Source organism: Bos indicus, chromosome 16 (assembly GCF_029378745.1).
Source record: "Bos indicus isolate NIAB-ARS_2022 breed Sahiwal x Tharparkar chromosome 16, NIAB-ARS_B.indTharparkar_mat_pri_1.0, whole genome shotgun sequence".
NCBI lineage: Eukaryota > Metazoa > Chordata > Mammalia > Artiodactyla > Bovidae > Bos > Bos indicus.
Genome location: NC_091775.1, coordinates 30494788 through 30520866, shown reverse-complemented (window position 1 = coordinate 30520866; position 26079 = coordinate 30494788). Strand labels below are relative to the sequence as shown.

Below are 26079 nucleotides of genomic sequence, written 5' to 3'. Positions count from 1 at the left end.
GATTGAACCCGTGTCTCTTGCATTGGCAGGCAGGTTCTTATCCACTGTGCCACCAGGGAAGACTGAATGGGATAGTCTTGACTTTCACCACTCAAACCACACTACTGTCAGTAGAGAATTAGATCATTCCAACTGGGTGCTCAGGGCAGGCCTCCTCCCTGGTGCAGGCTAGACCAATTGCCAGGCTGAGACCTCAAGGCCAAGGCAGCAGGCGAGGCCAATGATCTTCTTTTGTGGTCCTTGGCACACGCAGCACTCCCCACCTGTGCAAAGTGTGACTCCCTTAGAAGTTCCCAGATTCGCCTCCAGTGACCCGGGGCTTCACGACTCGGGGCTGCCATACGGCTACAGCAAACAATGCCTTTTGGGTTGCACAACAAAGAGAGAACAGAGCCTGTAGGTAATGCTTTCTCCGAAGTTGAGAGACATTTTGGAAATCCTTGTCAGGCCACCACTGCTTCCTGATGCTTGGCTGTTGACCTTCTTCCATATGTTTGCTGTCTTTTGGTCTCGATTCGTTCCTGTCCAAATGAAATTCTTTGAGCCCCTAGGCCTGTTGGTTTGTTCTTATTTTCATGGCTAGCATCCAGCACTTCAGATGGGCAGGAAGCCAATGGACACAAACTTTACTTCTGTACTGGGTTCTGAGAGGATCTTTGGCACAGAATATTTCCTTTTTTAGGTAGAAGGTGGGAGGTGGGAAGAGGGGGCCAATATGCAGGTGTGCTTCATGTCAATTAACAACTTGCTGCTTCTAATTCCACCTTCCCCATGCAATGAAATCTCCCTGGAACAGGGCCAGAGATGGCATGCGAGAAATAAAAATATTACTGGAGCTGGTGTTATTTGGGGGAGAGTGTCATGTCTGAGAAACCTAGCTCCCTCTGTGAAGTGACTGGGGCCACTGGCTTCGCTTTGCGGAGAATTTTGTGGGGCTGGATGGCAGGACAGTAGCTGAGTGTCTACAATCGCAGAGAATTCCCAGGGACTTTGGGAAACTAACCTCTGTGTTCTGTCTTCACAAGGACTAATAAGGAGGAGCTTAGACCTAAGTCCTGAGCCTTCAGCCTTAGTTTCTTATTCCTTAACTGGCCTCTTGGTAACCAGAGAGCAACTCCCAGCATGCTTTTGGTGCCTCGTCACGTGCTCAAAGGCCCTGCATCCACCCGGAGGGTCCACACTTACAATCCTTCCTAGGTGGGAAGAGAAAAGGGTTTTTTTGCATGTGTGTTAACCTTTTCTGGAACTTTTCATTTTTATTTGTTTATTGATGATTGATTCGGCAGCACCTCGATTTTTGCAGTATCTTAGTTCCCTGACCAGGGCTTGAACCTGAATCCTGGTAGTAAAAGCACCAAGCCCTAACCATTGGACCACCAGGGAATTCCCTGGAACTTTTCACTGAAGTGAAAAAGTTTTCATTAAAATCATGTGCATATTTACACCTACATTTTTTTCGTATAAAGACTGTTCTCCGTCACTGTTGAGATAGGTGGGGTCGGGGGGAGTGGGAATCCGGGAGAACAGGGCTGGAAGAGATGAAAACCTGTAAGAGCTAGACACACCACTTGTCAGAAGGAGGAGGCAACCACACGTGTGCTCAGGCCTGGTGTGGGCTCATGTGTGTGTGTGAGCGTGTGACGTATGTAAGGATTTTGTCTGTGTGTGAGACGTTGTAGAAGCTCCATAGAGGGTGGCTCTTCATAGTTGGGAAGATCAGTGAGGACAGGATGAGTCACACGAGGCTTTGGGAACAAATATTTACGTAGGGTTTTTTTCTTGTTAGAGAACCTCAACTTGGACCAGTTTATGGAAAGGAAAAAAGGAAAAAAATGCAAGGAGTCGGGGAGGGAGAGGAGCTCAAGCTCCTCCTCATCTGTGAGGACCTCACAGGTGGCTCACGCATTTAAACTGTCCTGTGGGCAGGGCCGCTGCTGCCTGGAGGTGATGGGGGTGACACCCTCCATCCCTCTCTCATCTCCGCTCTTCCCCTTGTTGCTGACGTCTTGCTTCATTCTCATGACTCCATGTTGAGGGGGCGGGTGGGGGACCTTGGCCATTGGTCGCTTTGGGCTGACAAACCACTGCCTCAAGACCAAAGAGGGGAAAAAGCTTTCCTGTACTCTAGTTCGGAGAAGGCAATGGCACCCCACTCCAGTACTTTTGCCTAGAAAATCCCATGGATGGGGGAGCCTGGTGAGCTGCCGTCTATGGGGTCGCACAGAGTCGGACACGACTGAAGCGACTTAGCAGCAGTACTCTAGTTAGGAAGATCTCAGGGGGATTCCTCGGCCGTTCAGTGGTTAGAACTCCACACTTTCACTGCTGAGGGCCCCGGGCAGGAAGGACCTGGATTTCTGCGGATTAATCCACCATAGCCTGTCCCTAACCCGCAGGACAGGCCTGTCTGGGGTGGGGTGATTTTGTGAGTGAACGTCTTTCCCAGAATCCCATGGGCCAAGCGGGGGAGGAGCTGGCCCCTGGGAAGGGCGGGTGGACAGCAGAGCAAACAAGATCCCAGTCTTGCATCCTCCACCACGATGGATGTGGTTCCTGAGCTGGGCCCTGAGAGCCAGGGAGGATTTGAATGGAGAGAGGAGGAGGGCTGTCCTCCACTCAGAGAGAGGGAGCAGGCTGCAGACTCTAGGGGCACTGCCATGCCTAAAGCCACAGAACTGATCTCTTCGCAATAAAATCTATATGTCACCACCTCAGCTCCTTCAAAAAGATTCTGGACATGTGTCAAGTTTCCCCAGAAACTTGAAACCAACAGCAGAGGTGATGCTCTTTCCCCTGACTGCTGGGTTCCCCTCCTGGCCTGGAACCTCAGGAGATGGAGACAGCTTCTAAGTGTTTGGAAAGTGCTTATTTCCTCCACTGACAACATTCCCAGTTTTAAAAGTTTCTTTGCTTTCTAGAGTCTTTTTTTTTTTTTAACGTAGCTATTTTTGATGAAAGTATAAATATCCACCAGGCTGACTGGAGAGACAGCTGCCGGCTCCTGCTCTGAGCACAGCCTCCACCCCCCATTACCCTCCACAGAGCCAGCCAGAACCCATCAGGGGGCCTGGACTCAGACTTGTGGCTGGAGGGGGCACTACTCCAGGGCCCATTCAGGTTTCCAGGCTTTCCACAAGGACACTCAGGGCCGCAAGGCCACAGGAACAGCTGCACAGCTGTGCCCTGGAGGAGCCAGGAAGTGGGTGGACACCAGAAGTGCCCAAGGTGTCCTGAGCCCAGGACGAGGGGGCTACTCTGAAAGAGTACCCCACTCACATGGCCAGACACTGCTGTCTCCTTTTTTGGAGGGAAGGTCCCACTTCTCCTCCTCCTACCAGCCAAGTGACCATTTCAGTAATTCCCAGTTTATGTTGCTGTGTGAGAAGGTCTCAGTGACCCAGCTGGCAGCCATCCTCCAGCACCTCAGGCCACTGGCCAGCTGGGGACTGAAAGAGGAGCTGTGCATTTAGGCCACACCTTCCCGCTCAAGGAGCTGCCCAGGCCTGCTGCTTTCTACCCTCCCTCCCTCCACTCCACTCTTCTTTCCCATAAACTGATATAAGTGGAGTCCCTCTTACTGGTAATAACAAATCTTAGCCAAGTCCTTGCTCCCAGGACACTCTGCCCTAGGTTTCTGTTCCCTTCCGGCTCCGTGGGCCACGCATCTTCAGAATAGATCCGAAACCCAGTCTATAAACCCAGCCACGGCCCTCCCACCCACCCTGCCTCCCATCCCCAGAGCATCTTCCCACATCCCCTGCTGGGACTGACCACAGCAACTGCAAACCTGTCTCAGAGCCTTCGGTCTGAGAATGCGGAGATTTCTGGGGAGTGGTTGCCTTTATGTTTGTCACAGCCCCTTCCTTCTGGGTCTGAGGAGAACTATCTCTGTGGGGGACCCCTTTCCTCACCCTCTAGGAGAAGCGCTGGAGGCTTCAACCAGGTCACCCCTCCTGAACATGAGCAGATGGGGGCTGGGAGGGGAGAGGAGATCTCGGTGCCCCTGAGGGTTCTTTCCTGTGACGCAGCAGGGCTGGAGGGTGCTGCTAGCTTCATCTCCACTGCACCTTCCCATCAGCCGGTCTGAAGCCGGAACCCTCTGCAGGAAGAAGTCTCTGGCCAAGAGCATTTCTGGCATAAGTTGAGCACAGCAAGTACCAGAAGATGCACATGGTCAAGAAATGCCCCTTAGGCGGGGTCTGGGTGACCGTGAATATCTTGGGTCATTATGTTACCTCAGGCTTTGCATCCTGGTTTTAGCAGTGACTAAAGTCAACCCTTGGGCTTCCCAGGTGGCTCAGTGGTAAAGAATCTGCCTGCCAATGCAGAAAATATGGGTTCGATCCTTGGGTCAAGAAGATTCCCCTGGAGAAGGAAATAATAACCTGCTCCAGTATTCTTGCCTGAGAAATCCCATGGACAGAGGAGCCTGGTGGGCTACCGTCCAAGGGGTTGCAAAGACATGACTTAGCAACTAAACAACAGCAAACAAAAGCCAACCCTTAGGCTCAGATGCCATTTCTGGGGCCTTGAAGGGTCCCTGAGGTTGAGACTGACGTCTCCCTGCAAGGTTGTACTTTGTGGCATATTCACTCTTTGGGGCAACAGCATCACCGAGGCCCTGAGATGGCAGCATCTCTCAGTAGCCACACAAGAATAGCCCCAGCCAGAGGACCAGGACCAGATTGGTGACCCGTGGGGTCCTGGAGTGATGTGAGGAAACAGTGAGAGAAGCAAGGCCTTGCCCTTGGGTGTGAGTACTGGGGTGACACCCGGGGACTCGCCTCCCATGCCCCCCGGGACTGAATGCAGCTCTACAGATGCGGGGTTTCTCTGCTGCTCCCAAGGCATGTGAAATCAGACAGTCTGTTCCATCATCCACACTCAGTGCTCCTGAATGTCGAGCCACCTGTCGTATGCCTCCCTGGGCACCAGGGAGAGTCTGGAGCCTTCTTAATTCCAAGCACGACTTCCTCATTTAACGTTATTAGATTTCATCTTGTTATATGGCCTCTGCCTGCCAAGAGCTTTTTGAATTCTGATTTGTCTAATAGATTTAGTTCCCTTCATCCACAAATTTGATAAGCTCTGCAGGTCTTCATCCAATTATTACAGAGAACATAGGCAGGGCCACCGGCCGTGCCCTGAAATTCCCTCCAAGGTAAGTAACATTGGTTCAACCAGGCCCTTGCTGCAGCTTAACAGCGAGTTGTAAGTTCCCCTAAGCACCCCTATTCTGCTTCTCATTTACATAGGAGACTTGGACGAATGAGTATGCCACACACATGTCCCTCATCAACTGGTCTCCAATCAAGAGAAGGAAATGAGTTTCATCTGTGCCCCCATTCTTGGTGAGCCCAGTCTGGGCACCGTGCTCAATTTAACTCACCAACTTGCGGTTACAAAGGGATCAGATTACCAAACATGTGGGCCTTTGAGAACTAACTTGCCCAACCCTCCCAGGAAAAGGGGTTGAGGAAGAAGTCTAAAGGAAGGCAAGGCCCATCTTGGAGAAGGGCAACCTTCACAGCAGGAAGGACGCCAGCCGCAAACACTGCCGAGGGAATGGGAGGGAGGCACTCCAGGGCCAGAGGTCTGTCCAGTTATGAGCTCGAGAGGACACAGGCAGGTGAGAAGCCATCAGAAAGGTCACATGAATGTTTATTACATAGAAAAGAAGGAAAGGAAGAAAAGGTTTCCAAAGCCATCGTTTGGGGATTAAAAAAAAAAAACCACAAACTTGGAATGTCAAAGAGATGCCATGCTTTCTATATTTATAATAGGAATATATAAATATGTACATGGAGATATGTACACAAGTTTTTATTGTCATACATGGTATTTTTCAATACATGTACAGTAATGGTGCTTGAAGGACGCATTTAAAGCCGGGAGAAGGCTGGAGAAATTGGAACCCTCCTCAGTGAGCGCCTAGACGGTGCTGTGGAGACTCAGCCAGGTCAGGCAGGTCTGCCAAGGTGGGCACTGGGGAGGTGGGCACGGTTATGAGGATATGGGGGAGCTAAGTTGCAGGCAGGGCTGGGCCCCAGACTGCAAGGTTTGGGCCAAGGTAAGTCTGGAAACTTCCCTAGGTCTGTGACATTAAAGCTTTCTTCCTCTCTCAGAAGGGAGGAAAGCTGCAGTCGTTGCAGTGGGCTGGAAAATATAGGAGCACTGGATCCCAGGGGAAGTCTGTGGTGGTGGGGTAGGCTCCCAGTTGTCTGGACGGAAGAGAGACAAGAAAGCCCTGGGAGATCAGAGAGTGGATCTTGCTGGAGAACAATGGAAATGTACGGTGATTCATCTAACATAAAGAAGAGAGACCCAAACAAAGCCAGTCATGGTATCAGAAATTATAAATCAAATACAACACGTATTCGTTATGAATTCTGCTGAGACACACAGAATCTGTCTTTTTTCTATATATGTTTTTTTTTTTTTTAAATGGTACCACATACAGCAATATGGAGCTTAGCCTGTGTAGGGGGGGCAGCCACATGCTACCACAGGCTGTCCAGGCCACCTACAACCACCAACACCCTCTCCCTGCTTGGCACAGGGGTCAAGTGCTAACCCAGAAAGTGGGGGCAGATGTGACCTCTGTCCCCCTTCTCTTCTTACTGGTTCCTGTACCTGGGCTGCTGGCAGTGGGGAGGTGGGAACAGAAAAGGACCTTAAAGAGAGGGTTGTATGCAGCCCTACAAGAGCTGGGAAAGAGACCATTGTCTCCTTCTCTCTGAGCAGACCCCCCACCCCCCCACAGGAGGCCAAACTGAGTGTGGGGATGGGCACAGCCAGGTTTGGTAGGGTGGGGATGCTAAGCCCATGGACCCTAGGAGGAAGAGATACAAGACCAGGGGTCCTGGAGAGAGAAGAAAAAGCATGGGTATCTGGGCATGGGATGAGGCCAAATGTGCCATCCACCAGAGCCCATGCTGGAGGGAGACGGTTCCCGGATGGGGCACTGGGCTCCTCTGGAGACATTAATTTCCAACCCTGAGTCTCCAGACAGACCCTGGCCTGCCTCCTCCCAGCCTGAAGGGAGCTGTGTGTGCACATGTGTGCTATGTGTGGGTGTGAGTGTGTGCACAGGCGGGGGTGTGCGTGTGTCTGTGCTTCTGCTCGCTCCAGGGTGAAAGTGCAGGTGCGAAGGCGGACCGTGGAGTCTGGACCAGCCTGGGTGGTTGGCATTTGGACAAATCCAGGAAGGGATGAAGAGGGGTGGGGAATGGAGATTTCACAGCTAGATCCAAGGCAAGAGGCAACCTGTACCAGAAATCAGGACACACGAGTGGGACCCTGTCGTCAACCTCCCCCTTCCCTGCCCTGGACAGGATCAGGAAGGGAGAGTGGAATTTGTCGGGGGAGGGCAGGCAGTATTTCGGTTTTACTAGGAAGAATCCATGGGGCCTGCTGCTCCCTCTCCCTGTCCCTCACCTGGCAAGGCTCAGCCTCCAAGCCCTTTGGCTCCAAAAGAAATGGGAAGAACGGCAGTTGCCCAGCCCCTTCTTGTACCCAAGCTACAGATGGTTAAACTGAGGCACAAGGCAGTAGGAAAGACAGAGTGCTGAGGGTGGAACTCACCCTCTCCAGGCTTGTGGGGCATTTGGGGTCACCTTGGTTTGGGGTTTTCCCCACCCATCACCCGAGGGGCTCGTCCTCTCTCCACAGGGGATTTGGGGTGGATCTATGAGAATCTGAGCATAATCCTCCATGCTCTGTGAGTTCAAGAATTTTCTAAAGTTCTAAGAATCTGAAGGGAACAAAAGTGATGAAAAATACAGGCCCCCAAGCATCGCCACCTACTCATGCTGACCTCAGCCTCCCTTCTGCTGACAGCCTGGCTTCCTATCTCCTCCAGCACATGCCAAGCTCTCTGGGGGCTCAGCCCTAGGCCTTGGAGAGCATCTCCCTTCTCCGACCTCCACTCACCTCGCCGTCCCACCTGGGATGCTGCTCGCCAGGAAGACAGCACCTTCGATCAGCTTCTCCAAAGCCACGCTCAGGACCTACTTGGCCCATTTGGTGCCCACTGAGGGCTTGCTGATGCACAAAATCAAAACAGGTGCCCCCACTCATAGGACTGCAGGAAGCTGGCACAGGGAGCCCATGGAGACAAAGGCTGGGTTCCATGGAGGAGCGTGTGTCAGCAAATGGTCAGCAACTGCTTCAAACTGCTCATCCTAGAGACGAGGTCATGGTCTCTGGGGAGTGGGGACTGGTCCTTTAAAAGTGCTCTGCCACCTTGGGATGCAGAAGGCGGTGGGAGAAGGTTCAAGAGGGAGGGGACATAGGTATATCCATGGCTGATTCATGTTGATGTTTGGCAGAAACCAACACAATATTGTAAAGCAATTATCCTTCAATTAAAAATAAATAAAATTTAAAAAACATAGCAAAAAAGGGCTCAGCCACCTCCACCCTGCCTGTTGAAAATCCTCTAAACCAACCAGCAACAGGGAGGAATGTAACAGTGAACACCTCCTGCAGACACTAACTGGAGAATTTACATCTAAATTCTACATCCCCAAGTGGTTTACACAGCACAAGAGGCTTTCTTTGCCATGTCACTAACGTGATAAAAACAGCTGGTATATTAAATCCCGAGGTGGGCCCGCAGCCCACAGCCTGCTCTCCTCCCAGGAGGGGATCCGCCCCAGCTCAGGCCCAGGGACTCAGGCAAGCTGAAAAGCGAGAAAACTCCTGCCTGTTAGGAGGCAGCCCCTCCCATCGGCTCCACCGTTCTCTTACACTGCAGTGCGGGGCGCCCTTCGGGCCTGCCTTCAATGAGGAGCGTGGGTCTGGGGGCCGCCTGGGGTGGTGACAGCAGGGTGGTGCCCTATTACTGCTGAGTGGGCCAGATACCACCCACCCCACTGCCGAGGACTCCCTCTCAGCCACTAAAGTCAGCTCCATGCCATGAGCGTGTGATGCAGGACCCGTGGCCTCCTCTCTTGGTGCCTCAGTTCTGACGTTTGAAAACCCGGCACACTGAAATTTCACCCCATCCCCACCCCACCTCCCCCGCCACTCGGTAAGGGTCACGGGAGATCAAAATGCACCACACAGTGCCTGGCAAGGGCCCAGCGTCTGGAGGCTGTCCTTGTCAAGCAGGCGGACACTTGGGTCCAGGGCAGCAGCGGGAGGGCACTATGTCCCTTCCTCACCTCCCCTCACGTACAGCCAGAGGCTGGCTTCGAGGCCACAGCGGGGTGGCTCCTGCCTGTTGCCCCAGCACCACAGAAGGCAGGAGGGGTGCCGACTGGAGCCAGGAGCCATCTGTCCCTGTGGCTCCCACAGGGACCGCGCCCTTCCCTAAGTCTTGTCGGGGACTCAGATCTTAAGATCCAGGGGGACTGTCTCCACTGTCCACAGGACACTCCCTGGCCGCCAGGTGGCTCATGCTGGCTGTAGGATCCTGCTCTAGCCCGAGGGAATTGCCACTCTGATCCAAGTTTCTCATTCACTGTGAGGTTCTCTGTGTGCCTGTGATCCGAGTACCCATGGCCTAGGAATGTCCTACGGAATTCTGACTGATCTATGGCTGGACCTGAAATGCACCCTGGGGTTTTTGGACTATTACCCTTGAGACAAGACCCAACCAAAGTGTTGGGTGTCAACCAAGCACTTGCTCGTACAAGGTTCCTGCTTTTCAGTTGGCCGGTGCTTCATAGATTAACTCTGGCCATCTAACGGTCAGTGGACATGACTTTGAGCAAACTCCAGGAGATGGTGAAGGACAGGGAAGCCTGGCGTGTTGCAGTCCACAAGGTTGCAAAGAGTCAGACACAACTTGGCAACTGGACAAGCTAACCACCTGAGCGGCCAGCTCAGAGGACTTGGAGTACACTGGCCGCTGTTCCTTATCTAATGACAATGACGAAACTATTTTGAGCTGATCCACACTATTTTGGGCAGTCCTCACAGACTCATTGTTCAGAAGATGGGCAGGGGTCTACCTGGAAAGGGCCTGCCTCCCGAGGCTGGTGTGTTCTCAAGTTGGGAGAAGCAGCCACAGGTAAGGGAAGGATCTGGGGGAGGGGGCGTAGGACGGGAGATGTCCTTCCAGGCACACACACCCCTGCATGAAGCCAGCCCACACTGGGACTCGTGGTGACACCTGTCACTCAAGAAAACTCCCCTCATGTCTGAATTGTGTCAGTAAACATGAGACATAAATTGCTAGCTCTTCTTTACCCCCCTCACAGCCGCCCCCAGCCATGCCAGGAAAATAAGCCCCACCTCTCCCTATGGGCGCTGCCTCCACCTGACACCTGTCACTGCGAACTCTGGGGAGCTATCTGGGGGTGCCGGGCTGTGGGCTGTCCTTCCTTCCCTCTGCTGGAGCTGTTTTTATCCGACTCCAGGGGAGGCTCCGCGCTCCGACGCCACTTCCTCGAGAGCAACCAGCCGCCAGCCTGCCCTCCTCTTGGCCTGGGGGATGCTGTCTTCTCACAGCAGAAGGTTCTGACTTTCTGGATAAAGCCAAATCCGATCCCACGCCTTGACAACACAGAGGCTTCTAAACGTGAAAAGAAGCTGCAAAGGCTTGGGTTGAGGCCAGGAAGAAAGGAGGGGTAAGAGACAGACACTGCCAGGTGTCCAGAACATGTAACCTGGCCCCAGGCAGCTCCTCAGAACTAAGGGATGGACGGGGTGGTGGGAGGTGGGTAGGATCAGGCCAAGGAGTGGAGAGCCCACCTCTGATTCAGGGCCCGGGGTGGAGGTGGGGGGCAGCAAGTGGCTCAGGGAGTTCCATTTCTTCAAGGATGCCGGTTTGCTATCCAGGCCACAGGGAGCCTGAGACCCACCTCCCAGCAGGACTGTAACTAGAAAGTTCGGTGGATGGGGTGGGTGGGCCACTGCCCCAGGTGGAGAGTATAGGAACGGAGACTAAGCACGCAGTGGCCCCCAAAGGGGCGCACGGTGGAGCGAGGGGCCTACCCAGCTGCCGGTTCCCCAAGCCTTTCCATCCATTAAGGGAAAAACGACCAGAAAAGGCCACTCTTCTGTGCTGCTTCGCTTCAGCCATGTCCAACTCTCTGTGACCCTATGGACCATAGCCCCCAGGCTCCTCTGTCCATGGGATTCTCCAGGCAAGAATACTGGAGTAGGTTGCTGTGTCCTCCTCCAGGGGATACCCCCCAACTCAGGGATCGAAACTGCGTCTCTGTCTCCTGCATTGGCAGGTGGATTCGTTACCACTAGCGCCACAGGCCGCTCTTCCATCCCTGGCCAAATTCTGACTGAGTCCTTGATAGATAGGAAAAGCCCCTTGGAGAGAAACACACCCCGTGGCACACAGTCCAGCGAGGCCAGAAACTTGGCTTTGGGCCAGTCCCACATTTTAACAACCCCTACGTTAGAATGAAAACGAAAAGAAAGCAGACATGTGAATGTCTCCTTTGTCACTGTCATTCAGATCTCCTTTCTCTTAATTGCTGATTGATCTTGAATCAGACATCTTCGGGTGGTTGTGACTGTAACAATCACTTGGGCGTCGAAAAGGCCCCGATCATCCCTTTGCAACAGGAGGAATCCCCGTGTAACACCAGCAAGGTCACCCGAATGCCTCTGTTGGCAGGATTTTTGCAGAAGAAGGATTTTCAGAGAGGGGTCCACAATTATTATTATTATTATTATTTGCAATTCTAAAACCCCTAAAGCTCTCAAATGGTGAGTTTTCTCCCCTTACGTATTTAGTGGCAAAATCTGACCTGTACTGAGGCGAAGCTATTTACAGTTTTATTGATTCTAATAAGTCTGATTATTCACATGCTCCTCTACAGAAGTGGTCCCGTGTTTCATGGTGTGAGCAGGTCCAGACTCCACCAGGCTGTCACGAAATGGATGGCAAACGTTTCTTCTCTTCCTCAGATCTAAAATGTGTGAAGTCAGAGACCTGTCGGCCCTAAGGATTTCAGAGAAAGGAGTACGGGCCCCAGACAGTGTTGAGTGTAATGGGGAAGGCTGCCCATGTGGACCTGGGTTGGTGAACTTGTACATGAACATCTGGCAATTCCAGCAATTTTGCCCCAGGAATGGAGCCACTGCCTTCTTCCCAGGGAAACAAAGGTCAGATCCGCCCAGACCTGGAGACTTCAGTAGCGAGGAGATGGGGGCAGCCATGGGGCCAGCAGACACCCATAGGGACCCATCCCTGCCGACAGAGGAGGGCACAGCAGGCTTTTCCACACCAGGCAGGAATCTGTCTATCCTTACTCATGCCTGGATGTTGGCCCCAGGAGACCACTCCCACAGGGGCCCAGAGGAGGTGTCCACTGCAGTCCTGCCCCTTGACGAGCCCTGCTCGCCTGGACGGGGTCACTGCTGCCTGGCCTGGCCGCCCCGCACACCCTCACGGTGGGCAGCAGACAAGGCGAGGTGGCCCGAGCCTGGGGCACTCCAGCTTCTTGCATCAGCATCCCCGCCTCCACCCCACTCCCCACCCAACCCAGATACCCTCTGGGTGTCTGTGCTACAGGACTCTCTGGAGCAGCAGGAGGAGCTGGCAGCTCTCAGAGCCTGCTGAGAAAAGCAGGTGCGTTTTCAAAATAAATAGTATTCTCAAATGCCCTTCTTTCCACTCCAAACCCAGGAAGCGGCAGAAGAGAACACGTGAAGACCCCGGGCCGGCCGCTGCCTGACGTGGCCCTCCTGGGCACCGGGCTTCTCAGCGGCTCGCCCGGGCTCACAGCTGCTGTGGGATGCCCTGCTCCTTGTAGCCTGTGAGGGAGAAGCAGAGGAGAGATGGTCAGACACCCACTTCCCTCACCATTTCTCCAGGCAGTGCCTCCGGACTTGAATATGCTAGAACTTATTCACACAGACGTGTGAATGACTGCTATAGCCGTGGCCCAGCTTTTCCCAAGGGCGCTGTCTTCTTAATGGGAAACAGGGTATGAATGAAGAGAGTGGATTTTGGGGTTTAGTCGGGGAGACATGAGAGGAGAATTTCTGTTACAGACCTGCTGGGGGTTGAAAGGTTATCAATGTGCTCCTGAATCCACACCCCTGAAGCCACTGCACAAACGTGGCCCCGGCAGACTGGCCTGCTGCCATTTCTTAACGCGGCGCCTTGGGAGAAGGTGCCAGGAAGACTTCCCCAAGTGATGGGCATCTGGTACGTGTGGATGGAGAGGAGGAAGGAAGAGAAAAGGAAGACAGCATACAGAAGGGAGGAGCCAGGCCGGCGTGCTCCATCAGTTGGACACCTGTGAACCTGTGACACAGGCCAAGGTGACCGCTGGCTTCGAGCCTTTAAAGGCTTGGTGGTGACTATGAGGACATGAGAAAAACTTGATCACTGTTGATGTTAAGGAACTGATGCTAGTTTATTTGAGCATGAAAAGGTACTGCGGTTCCTTTATTTTTTAAGACATCTACTGGGATATTTAAGGGTGAAATTGTCATCTGGGTTTGCCGAGTAGTTACCCCTATTAGCTGGTAAGTCAGCCCACAGAGGAGCATCAGTGGACTTGCGTTTGTTTTTTTTTCTCCCTTTATTTACCAGGTTACTTATCAAGTTAAGGTGTTGGGGGTGGAGGCAGATGCAGGCAGTAATAGAAGAAAACAGAGCGGCCGTGAGTGGAGGATGGCTGAAGCTGGTCTAGGCGTTTAGAGACTCGCTATACTAGGCCTTCTATTTGTGTCTATGTTTAAACATTTTCCAAAATAAAAAACTAAAAATAGAAGCTTGTTGGCCAACTGGAAACGGGGTGTTTGTGTGCAGGAAGTGGGGGGTAGGCGGGGGACGGGTAGGGGAGCAGCGTGGGGTAGGGTAAGGGCAGTGAAGGGGAGGGTCCAGGAAGCCCAGGCATGAGAACTGTGCACACCCCAACAGACTCACCTTGAGAAACTTCGGAGAAACACAGGAATATGAGGCAGCATGAGGAAGAGGAGAAAAAGAGAAAGAGAAAACAGTCTAAAAAGAGAAGCCAGACATGAGACCAGCTGGGACCTGGCACCTGGGACCCTTTGCTGCAGTGCTTGCACCCGGACAAACCCTCTCTGAGCAACAAAATACAAAGAAACTCATCGTCGTGAAGTCACTCAGTTGTGTCCGACTCTTTGTGACCCCATGGACTGTAGCCCACCGGGCTCCTCTATCCATGGAACTATGACGGATCAAAAATAACTGCATGCATGTGCATGAGCAGTAGGGGCAAATTATGGACAAGAAGATACAAAAAGACCAAAAGAACCAACTGTCACTTCTGAAGCGCCTGGAGCAAAAGCAGGGTGTCATGCATGTCCCCAGCACACAGCACCACCTAAGGCACCCCTCCAGTCAGACCCCTGGACCTGCCCCTTCCTTCACCCCATATAAGGAATCAGTTCACCGTTCTGCTCAGGGAGCGACCAAGGGAACCTGTTACTTGTTCTCACTCCCCTCTACTGCAACAGGGGCCCCCAATAAACCTTGCCTGATTTCTCATCTGGCTTCCTATCAGTCTCTACTGATTAAGGAGGCCAAGAACCCTGGTCGGTAACAGAGAGACTGCCTGAAACATAAAAAGGGAGAGGCTGCATGCTGGGGATTGGGAGATGGAAGGGGTCTGCAGTCTGCATTCACAGTGACCAGCCACTGTGGCCAGTGGGCAGCCCCAGAGGGTGTGTGGGCTTCGGCTCAGGAGTGCAGAGCATTCTCCCCTCCCTGGGGTGGTCACTCTCCATGAGACACCGCCAAGAAGCTCTCTCCTCTTCCCTCCGAATCTCAGCCAAGGTCGCTCTTCTGCTCACCTTCTGCTCCTCACTTTTCTTCCCCCAACCCATCTTTGCCTCAAGACGAATTCTGGATGGCTCCAAGGAGGGACAGCTACAGGACAGGTTTGACTGTGACAACCTAAAGATGTTGAAGTGACCCATCCTGGCCCCTATCTAAGCCATGGGGTTCACCTTTTATGTGGACAGGAGTCACATATATAAAACCTAATGCTTTGGGAAAGACTCAGGCAGGGAATGGCAAACAGACTTTTATCTTGTAGACATCTTGGACCCATTAGTAGTGACTGCCTGAAGCCCTGTATTGAAAACGGGTAAGACTATTCATCAGAAAGTGTCAAGATAGATTAGCAATGTCTGCCAAGGGTCAGTCAGTTCAGTTCAGTCGCTCAGTCGTGTCCGACTCTTTGTGACCCCATGAATCGCAGCATGTCAGGCCTCCCTGTCCATCACCATCTCCTGGAGTTCACTCAAACTCATGTCCATCAAGTTGGTGATGCCATCCAGTCATCTCATCCTCTGTTGTCCCCTTTCCCTCCTGCCCCCAATCCCTCCCAGCATCAGAGTCTTTTCCAATGAGTCAACTCTTCGCATGAGGTGGCCAGAGTACTGGAGTTTCAGCTTTAGCATCAGTCCTTCCAATGAACACCCAGGGCTGATCTCCTTCAGAATGGACTGGTTGGATCTCCTTGCAGTCCAAGGGACTTTCAAGAGTCTTCTCCAACACCACAGTTCAAAAGCATCAATTCTTTGGCGCTCAGCTTTCTTCACAGTCCAACTCTCACATCCATACATGACCACTGGAAAAACCATAGCCTTGACTAGACGGACCTTTATTGGCAAAGTAGTGTCTCTGCTTTTCAATATTCTATCTAGGTTGGTTATAGCTGAAAAAGGCTCCTGTACAATTACCAAATATTTATTGACCCACACCAGTACTGCTGCTGCTGCTGCTAAGTCGCTTCAGTCGTGTCCGACTCTGTGCGACCCCAGAGACGGCAGCCCATCAGGCTCCCCGTCCCTGGGATTCTCCAGGCAAGAACACTGGAGTGGGTTGCCATTTCCTTCTCCAATGCATGAAAGTGAAAAGTGAAAGTGAAGTCGCTCAGTCGAGTCCGACTCTTAGCGACCCCATGGACTGCAGCCCACCAGGCTCCTCCATCCATGAGATTTTCCAGGCAAGAGTACTGGAGTGGGGTGCCATTGCCTTCTCCGCCACACCAGTACAGACTATCGTTAACTTACTGATTATTTTTATTCATATAAGCAGAGCAGCAGCCTTGCGAGTTCCTGATTTTAACTTTGATTTAGAGTTCTCTGATTTCCCCCTTAGGAGGTTTTTCTTGATGGTATGTTTCTTTTGTTGTTATTGTTTTAATTAATTAATAAATTCTTTATAGTAGGTCCTTGTTGGTAATCTATTTTAAATCTAGTAGTATGTACATGTCAATTCCAAACTCCCAATCTATTCTTCCCCATGGTACGTTTCTTGGTGACACTCACGTAATGCTAGGTAAAAAAAATTACCCTGTGTTGTTACAATTGGAAAGTCTCCTTCATTTTTACAGGAAGAGGTTGGAGTGACACGAGAAACAACAGCCCCTTATCCAGCTATCTACGAGGGCAGACATTGTGCTGCTGCTAAGTCGCTTCAGTCATGTCCGACTCTGTGCGACCCCATAGACAGCAGCCCACAAGGCTCCCCTGTCCCTGGGATTCCCCAGGCAAGAACACTGGAGTGGGTTGCCATTTCCTTCTCCAATGCATGAAAGTGAAAAGTGAAAGTGAAGTCGCTGAGTCTTGTCTGACTCTTAGCGACCCCATGGACTTCGGCCCACCAGGCTCCTCCGTCCATGGGATTTTCCAGGCAAGAGTACTGGAGTGGGGTGCCATTGCCTTCTCCAGACATCGTGCTAGGACAGTCCATTGTGACAATTCTTTTCAATGTAGTGTTCCTAAGACATGCACACTCCATTGTTGCTTGGGGTGATCTCAGCCCACAGCACCATCTCAACCGTGGCAATTATTGATCCTTTGCAGGTGGGTTTACTTTCTGGAGAAAGGGGCAAAGGCACCATTGCTGACACGGATGAGCGAGTCTGGTGCCTAGGTGGGATAAGTGGGTAGCAGTGAGGTGTGGTGGGTTTTCTGGTGCAGCCCTCAAGTCTATTTCTCAAACAGTGTTCTAAAAAGTCTGACACAAATACAGCACTCCTGAAACCAAGGAGGTGACCCACCGTGAAGGTGTGAGCTGGGAGGAGGGGGCAGGAAAGGAGGGGTGGTGGGTTCCAGCACTTGAGTAGCCTGCAGCCCAGCTACAGCCCCCACACCAGCCATGAGAGAGCGGTTGATGCGGAGTTAACAGCTAGGGTGGCGGAAAGTGAGGAAGCGATAGGTTCCCATCTGCCTTCTCGGGTCTCTGTGTCCTCCTCTAGGAGGTGATGAAGGGGAGTTCTTGAAGCTATCTCTAAGATACAGACCCTGTGGGGTCTGATATCAAGCGTCACCCAGAAAGAGAATACCAGAAAGCTCTAGGCATCAGGCTAGGCATCAACACATTTATTGCGACACAGCTTTGTGCCGCTATAACAGAAAGTCTCCTCACTAACATGCCCCAGGGCCTGGCCCAACACCTGTGTGACGAGGAGATGACTCAGTAAGAGGGGCCTGGGGCTCATACTGGGCAGAGATGGGGCAGCCTTCCCAGGCTTTCCATCAGCCACTGAGGAAGCCTCTGAGAGCAGAGGGCCCCTTCCAGGTTCCAGCTGGGAACAGGCCTCTCAGAGAAGCACCAAACTCCCTCTGGGAAATGGTCAGACTTGGCTTCTCCAGACTCACAGGATGACTGGCAGCATGTCTGTCTTATCAGCGATGCTCTGCCCACTCCCCACAAATGGAAATGGTCCGTGGACCTTTCCCGGGGCGGGGCTCCCCTGAGGGGGCTGGATGCACATGCCTCGGTCTCTGCCTGCTCTGCAGGCTCTCTGACCCCCTTGCTGACGGGCAGCCCCTGCCCTGGGACCAGCTGTCCCAGGAGGGACTGGACACCATCCAACTGTTCCTCAGCTCCCCCCAGTGTTCCCCTCCCCATTCTCTGGCCACCCCTGTCTCCTGGCTCTAATTCTGAGATGCCCTGGCAGTCCAGCACCCCGGCAGGGAAAGGAGCCGCTTCCACCAGCCTGTCTAACCAACCCACCGGCCCTGCTGGGCTCGCTTAGGCTCAGGGACCTGCCTTTTCTCTGGCCTGGTGGTTTGATTGGTCACTGACCCTAACCTTGCTGGGCCCTGGTATCTGAGTGAGCCTTGGGTCTTGGATGCTCACAGGATTCTGAACTCAGACTGAGTCAACTAGGAATCATTCTAGATCATTCTAGAGCCCCCTGACCCTTGGGCTTCCCCTCTTGCCCCCGCTCTTCTTCCCTGACACAGCTCACCTCTGGCACAGGCACTCCACCTGCAAATGGTCTTGTCAGGTGTGGGGCACAGGAGGAGCGTGGGGTGTGCTGCTACTGCTGCTGCTGCTAAGTCGCTTCAGTCGTGTCCGATTCTGTGTGACCCCATAGACGGCAGCTCACCAGGCTCCCCCGTCCCTGGGATTCTCCAGGCAAGAACACTGGAGTGGGTTGCCATTTCCTTCTCCAATGCATGAAAGTGAAAAGTGAAAGTGAAGTCGCTCAGTCGTGTCCGACTCTTCACAACCCCATGGACTGCAGCCTACCAGGCTCCTCCGTCCATGGGATTTTCCAGGCAAGAGTACTGGAGTGGGGTGCCATTGCCTTCTCTGCGTGGGGTGTGGGGAGAAGGGCAAAGGGCCTGTGAGGATGTGCTCCGTGTGAGTGAGGAGCTTCGGCCTAATGAGGTAGACAGAACGTGTGACAATACAGGGACGTGCACGGGGGCACGGGGGGCACAGGGTGAGGAGCGCGGCTGCTTAAAATAGGTGTCTGTCTTAAGATCTCGCCGGGTTATTTTTAAAATGTTAATCAAGTCTTCTTCGGCAGTTTTGTGTCGGGATCAAGTTTGTGTTAAGTGACTGGTGAAGGTCCGCTGAATACAAATCAGGAAGAGGAAGGCTTCAGCACCAAGGAACAAAGAACTTACTTTAAAAGAAGTTGAAATTATGGGGCTCTGGCTGTTAAATAAAAAGCAGTTACAGGGTTTCCTGAGCACAAGTATGCCCGGTGGGCTTTTCCTTCTTTCTGGAAATGGCATGATGGAGGCACAAGGGACTGAGCTCACGAGGGCCACACCTTGCTACCCCGGTGTTATCAACCCAGCTGTTTCCTTGACAAACGTGATGCCTGGTGTGTCTGAGCTAAACAGGTGCTCTCTCCCTTCCTTATTCATGCCTCTGGCTCAGGTCCCTGACTGGTGCTCTCGTGATACCCTGCAGGCCCCAGGGCTGGGCATGCGGGGAGAGTCCCCCAGGCCAGGCGGCCAGGGACACCAGGGAGCCCCTGGAGGAGGAGCAGGCCCAGCTGTGCAGATCTCCCTGCAAAGCCCCCACCTGACCCCCAACAGGATCACAAACAAACTCCCAGCCCATCCTGGCCCCCACCCCTCCTCCAGCCCTGCTCCCCTCATCCCGGCCCAGCCCCAGCCCCACAGCTACTCACTGGCGAGGATGACCATGTCCATGCCCCAGAAGATGCTCATGATCCAGCCCACCATGACGATGGCTGTGAGGATCTGGATGAGGGCTGCGGCGATGTTCAGCCAGAAGACACAGCACACGTGCCTGTCCGGGAGGTCCGTGCGGGCGCCACACAGCACGGTGAAGGCCGAGACGAACGTCCCTGTGAGAGGCCGGAGGGGACAGCCTTTGGAGGGCGCTGGGAGACGCAGCGGCACGTGTGCCCATCATGAGCTGGGGCCCAGTGGCTCGCCCTCCAGGAGCTCCGAGAGGAACAACTCAGGTCCAGCACTTTGCTGCTCAGACCACTGGCGCCCATGCTAGAAATGCCAATGTACCAGCCTGGAGGAGGCACAGCCCTGGGCGGCCAAGGACCCAGCACAGTCCTGAGGCCTCAGGGGAACACAGATGTCACCTAACAATCCATTCCTGCCATTAAGGAGCAATAATGCAGCCACTTGAAAGGACAACAGGCAGCAGGTAGAAAGGACGCCAACCTCGTGTGGCAAAGCTCCTTAGGGCCTAAGAGTTCAGAGGTAGGAGCTGGAGTCGTTGAAGGGACAGGGAAGCCACCCAGAGGGTAAATTCAGGAAATGACCCCCAGCACACACACTGACCACGGTGCCTGCAGAGGGGAGTAAGCTCAGGCCAGGGTGCATCTCCCAGAACCCTTCCTTCAAGGGGCTCTCCCAGACACCCCAGACCTGTAAGAGGAGGGACAGAGAGCCCGAGATTTTCTGAGCAGCCACAAGGCACAAAGCAACGTGGTGGGTGTGTCTGTGGTCCTTACTTCATCCCAAACTTCCCAGAGCCCTGCAGGTATTAATAATATCACTACATTTTTATTGACACTTTTCTCAAGCCAGGCTCTTCTCTACACAGGCTCTGAGCCCCATAACAACCCTGCAAGTTAGTTGGCGTTCCTCCTATCTGTGTAAGTTCCCTATGGCTGCTGTAACAAGTTACTGCAAACTTAGTGACTTAAAGCAACACAATTAAAGCAACAATTAAGGAAAACAGTATGGCCCTTCCTCCAGTGCTGGAGGTCAGAAGTCTGAAATGGATCCTTGGGGCTGGCTCCTTTCTGGAGGCTCTGGGGGACAATGGTTTCCTTGCCTTTTCCAGTTTCTCAAGGTTGCCCACATTCCTTGGCTGATGGCCCCTTCCTTCGTCATCAAAGCCAGGAGCTGAACATCTTCTCTCCTCTCAGACCTCAGCTTCCATCCTTACATCCTCTCCCTCTGACTATGATCCCCCTGTCTCCCTCTTATAGGGACCCTTCTGATTATCCTGGGCCCACTGGATAATCCAGGGTAAGCCCCATATTTTTAAGATCCTTAAATTAGTCACATCTGAAAAGTCCTTCCTTTTTATGTAAGGTAGCATCTTTGCAGGTTCTGGGATCAGGATATGGACATCTCTGGGGGTGGGCATCATTCTGTCTATCATACTATCTTACATATTGCATTAACCTGGTGTTTCTGATGCTTTGGTATCTGGAGACTTGCTGACTCTGTAGAGATCCCCCTCCCAGGGCTAGCCAATTCCTAGGGATAGCAAATGACTTTCTTATGCAAGACAAACAATCGAGAATGCACACCCAGACTGCTCTTTTATAGACTCTCACCCTCTGGGTCACTCTCTTCTGCCCTAATCACTCAGAGCCAGGCACCAGACAGCTCAGGCAGTCCTGACACCCTGGGGAGCACTAGCCCATCCTAAGCCTGCTTGACCTGTCTTGACATTCCTTCCCATGGAAATCACAGCAAAGGCTCCCACCCATGTCTCCCCCTAACTTCCTCTGCCTCCTAATGGACCCTGATCCTTCCACATGTGCACCTCCAAAGTGTGGTATGCCCTCTCCTCTTAGGAACTGCGAGTAACAAACTACCTTTTCAATGGCTGTCATTTCCTGATCTGTTGGCCTCACCATAGCTCACTATTAATAATAACAAAACCTACATTTTAAAGTGCACACATACACTCAGAGTCAAGAATTAAGTATCTCAGAGAGACCCAGCACAGCCAAAAATAAATTAATTAATTAATTTTAAAAAGAGGATTAAGTATCTTGTCCAAGTTCTCACGCATGGGTAGGCATTGACCCCACCACTGTCTGATGAGAAAGACAAACTTGGAGAAAGGAGAACTGAAAAATGATAGGGACATGAATTCAGGGCTTAGTAGCAGACATGGAAGGAAATAGGACATAGGGACCATTAGAATGTATATGTCACCATCCACTGCCTCTGCTTATGTATCATGCTGTGAGGCATGAGATAAACACTAGATGATACCATTTAAAAAACACAGCCAAAGCGGAAAGATGGTAGAAGATGAACAGGAGCATGTAGGGGAAATACTAAGTAAAATTAACACAGGTGCCACTTACCGCACCCCTATAGTGCATTACAACACACTACCACCCTCTCCAGGGACCATCCCCATGGAAAAGAAATGCAAAAAAGCAAAATGGCTGTCTGGGGAGGCCTTACAAATAGCTGTGAAAAGAAGAGAAGCGAAAAGCAAAGGAGAAAAGGAAAGATACAAACATCTGAATGCAGAGTTCCAAAGAATAGCAAGAAGAGATAAGAAAGCCTTCTTCAGTGATCAGTGCAAAGAAATAGAGGAAAACAACAGAATGGGAAAGACTAGAGATCTCTTCAAGAAAATCAGAGATACCAAAGGAACATTTCATGCAAAGATGAGCTCGATAAAGGACAGAAATGGTATGGTCCTAACAGAAACAGAAGATATTAAGAAGAGATGGCAAGAATACACAGAAGAACTGTACAAAAAAGATCTTCACGACCAAGATAATCACGATGGTGTGATCACTGACCTAGAGCTAGACATCGTGGAATGTGAAGTCAAGTGGGCCTTAGAAAGCATCACTACGAACAAAGCTAGTGGAGGTGATGGAATTCCAGTTGAGCTCTTCCAAATCCTGAAAGATGATGCTGTGAAAGTGCTGCACTCAATATGCCAGCAAATTTGGAAAACTCAGCAGTGGCCACAGGACTGGAAAAGGTCAGTTTTCATTCCAATCCCAAAGAAAGGCAATGCCAAAGAATGCTCAAACTACTGCACAATTGCACTCATCTCACACACTAGTAAAGTAATGCTCAAAATTCTCCAAGCCAGGCTTCAGCAATATGTGAACCATGAACTTCCTGATGTTCAAGCTGGTTTTAGAAAAGGCAGAGGAACCAGAGATCAAATTGCCAACATCTGCTGGATCATGGAAAAAGCAAGAGAGTTCCAGAAAAACATCTATTTCTGCTTTATTGACTATGCCAAAGCCTTTGACTGTGTGGATCACAATAAACTGTGGAAAATTCTGAAAGAGATGGGAATACCAGACCACCTGATCTGCCTCTTGAGAAATTTGTATGCAGGTCAGGAAGCAACAGTTAGAACTGGACATGAAACAACAGACTGGTACCAAATAGGAAAAGGAGTTCATCAAAGCTGTATATTGTCACCCTGTTTATTTAACTTATATGCAGAGTACATCATGAGAAACGCTGGGCTGGAAGAAGCACAAGCTGGAATCAAGACTGCCGAGAGAAATATCAATAACCTCAGATATGCAGATGACACCAAACTTATGGCAGAAAGTGAAGAGGAACTCAAAAGCCTCTTGATGAAAGTGAAAGTGGAGAGTGAAAAAGTTGGCTTAAAGCTCAACATTCAGAAAACGAAGATCATGGCATCTGGTCCCATCACTTCATGGGAAATAGATGGGGAAACAGTGGAAACAGTGTCAGACTTTATTTTTCTGGGCTCCAAAATCACTACAGATGGTGACTGCAGCCATGAAATTAAAAGACGCTTACTCCTTGGAAAGAAAGTTATGACCAACCTAGACAGCATATTCAAAAGCAGAGACATTACTTTGCCAACAAAGGTTCGTCTAGTCAAGGCTATGGTTTTTCCTGTGGTCATGTATGGATGTGAGAGTTGGACTGTGAAGAAGGCTGAGCACCGAAGAATTGATGCTTTTGAACTGTGGTGTTGGAGAAGACTCTTGAGAGTCCCTTGGACTGCAAGGAGATCAGCCCTGGGATTTCTTTGGAAGGAATGATGCTAAAGCTGAAACTCCAGTACTTTGGCCACCTCATGCGAAGAGTTGACTCATTGGAAAAGACTCTAATGTTGGGAGGGATTGGGGGCAAGAGGAGAAGGGGACGACAGAGGATGAGATGGCTGGATGGCATCACTGACTCGATGGACATGAGTCTGAGTGAACTCCGGGAGTTGGTGATGGACAGGGAGGCCTGGCATGCTGCGATTCATGGGGTTGCAGAGTCAGACACGACTGAGTGACTGATCTGATCTGATCTGATCTGACCACCCTCTCCTACTCACACTGCCTCTAATTCTTATGACAGTTCATGATGGTTATCATTATCCCCACTTTACAGATGGGGAGACCAAAGATCAAAGAGGCTAAATGACTTGTCCACAGACTAGAGCCCAGATTTAAACCCAGATTTGTCCAGAGCGGAAACCTGAGCTCTTTTCAGTCTAGGGTGTTTCAGCCTTACATTAAAAATTAAGGAAAACAGTATGGCCCTTCCTCAATAAAATTAAAAATAGAGTTGCCATATAATCCAGGAATTCTACTTCTGGGTATATACCCAAAAGAATTGAAAGTAAGGTCTCAAAGAGATATTAGTATGCCTATGTTCATTGCAGTATTATTCACAATAGCTGAAACATGGAGGCAACCCAAGTGTCTATAGATGGATGAATGGACAAGCAAAATAGGATCTGTACATATCATGGAATAGTATACATCCTTAAAAAGCGAGGAAATTCTGACACGTGCTACAACACAGATGAGCCCTGATGACATTACGTTAAGTGAAATAAGCCAGTTACAAAAAACCAAATGTATTATTTCACTTACATGAGTTACCTAGAGTAGTCAGAATCATAGGAATAGGAAATAGGATGCTGGTTGCCAAGGTCTGGGGGGAGGAGGTTACGAGGAGCTATTGTTTAATGTGTACAGCCTCAGTATTGTAAGATGAAAGAGTTCTGGAGACAGATGGTGGTGATGGGTGCACAGCAATTTGAATGTGCTTCATGCCCATGAATTGTGCACTTAAGAACGGATAAGACGACAAATGTCACATTCTGTGTAGTTTACTACAATAAAAAGAATTGGAGGGAAAAAGGAAAGAAACTTCATCCTTAATGATTTTCAAAATATTCTTGAACCTTTCCACATTCCCCCACCCCTGCCCAGGCCAATGTCCTTCACGGACACAGACGGTGCCCTGACTCTGGCCAACAGTGTCCTGACTCAGTGGGATCTGGCTGAGGTTCTGTGACCCCCTGTCTCTTTGTAGCTGTGGCCTCGCCATGGTCATCCTGCCTAGGAAATGGGAACAAGTTCTTACTAGACTGAACCATAAGAAATCGCCATCTTGGTAGGTCAGAGTAGCTGAATAACAGCAATTTCATATGGCTCAGGCTAACATGTAGCTGATATGAAAAATTTGAGCATAAGGAAACCCCTGAACTCAGAGATTCTTAGTTAACTAACCCATCCTCTGCCCAAAAACAGCATATCACCAGAATTACCAAACTGATTAGAGGCCAGTGAGCCTCTTCATGCATCTAGTTGCTTGCCAGGGAGGCAGGGAGACCTAGCCAGCCTGCTGCTCTGGGGACAGGAAACATCAGCAAAGAGGAAGGCTTACCTGCTGGGGAAGCTGGGCTGACAACATGCGTGTGGTGTGGGAGGGACTTTCGGGCACTATTCTTTTACCCACATTGACAAACTAAGACATGTATAAAAATAAAAGCACATTAGTCACATACCAACCTGTACAATAGGTACATATATTACCTGCAGTTGCATCAATCTGGATAAATTACAAATTAGTTGTTAATTTGGATAAATAATTTCATTTACTAGGAAACAGTGGTGATAGGTCCCTTTAGCCATTTGTTGTTTTTGTTCAGTCACTCAGTCATGTCCAACACTTTGCGACCCCCATGGGCTGCCAGCGCACCAGGCTGCCCTGTCCTTCATCATCTCCTGGAGTTTGCTCAGACTCACGTCCACCAAGTCAGTGATGTCATCCCTTTTGCCATATGAGGTAATATATGCCACAGAAGGGTTTCCCAGGTGGCACTAGTGGTAAAGAATCCACCTGCCAGTGTAGGAGACAAGAGATGTGGGTTGGATCCCTGGGCTGGGAAGATCCCCCGGAGGAGGGCTTGACAACCCACTGCCATATTCTTGCCTGGAGAATCCCATGGACAGAGGAGCCTGGTGGGTTACAGTCCATAGTGTTGCAAAGTTGGACACAACTGAAGCGACTTGGCACACATGCCCGCACATGCTATCGAAGGTAAGCATCAAGTGAATGGATTTATAATATACAGACATCGTTTTAATCTACTCAACAGGAAATTTAAAAAATGATTTTAGCACTGCTGCTGCTGCTGCTGCTAAGTCGCTTCAGTCGTGTCTGACTCTGTGCGACCCCATAGACAGCAGCTCACCAGGCTCCGCCGTCCCTGGGATTCTGCAGGCAAGAACACTGGAGTGGGTTGCCATTTCCTTCTCCAGTTGCATATGAAGAGGTATTATTTTAAATGAGTCTTACTTGCTAAAGAAAGAGCCCCCACTCCCAACAGCAACCAGTTAGTCCTACCAGTCCAACCAGTTATTCCATGAGCACCAACCCTGAGCCAGTGCC

General features: G+C 51.1%; 1 protein-coding gene across 2 annotated transcripts in view; it reads right to left on the bottom strand.

Annotated features, from left to right (window-relative positions):
- Positions 1-26079, bottom strand: part of STUM (stum, mechanosensory transduction mediator homolog) — a 79924-nt gene that overhangs the window by 5765 nt on the left and 48080 nt on the right. Inside the window, exons 2-3 of one of the 2 annotated variants that reach the window (XM_019976925.2) lie at positions 19341-19520; positions 5644-12726 (exon numbers count right to left, since the gene is read on the bottom strand). In XM_019976925.2, coding sequence (XP_019832484.2) covers positions 12692-12726; positions 19341-19520 — 215 coding nt within the window. In that variant the 3' untranslated portion in view covers positions 5644-12691. Of the gene's footprint in view, positions 1-5643; positions 12727-19340; positions 19521-26079 lie in introns of those variants that run through there. The other variant, XM_070768060.1, reaches the window with a different exon arrangement.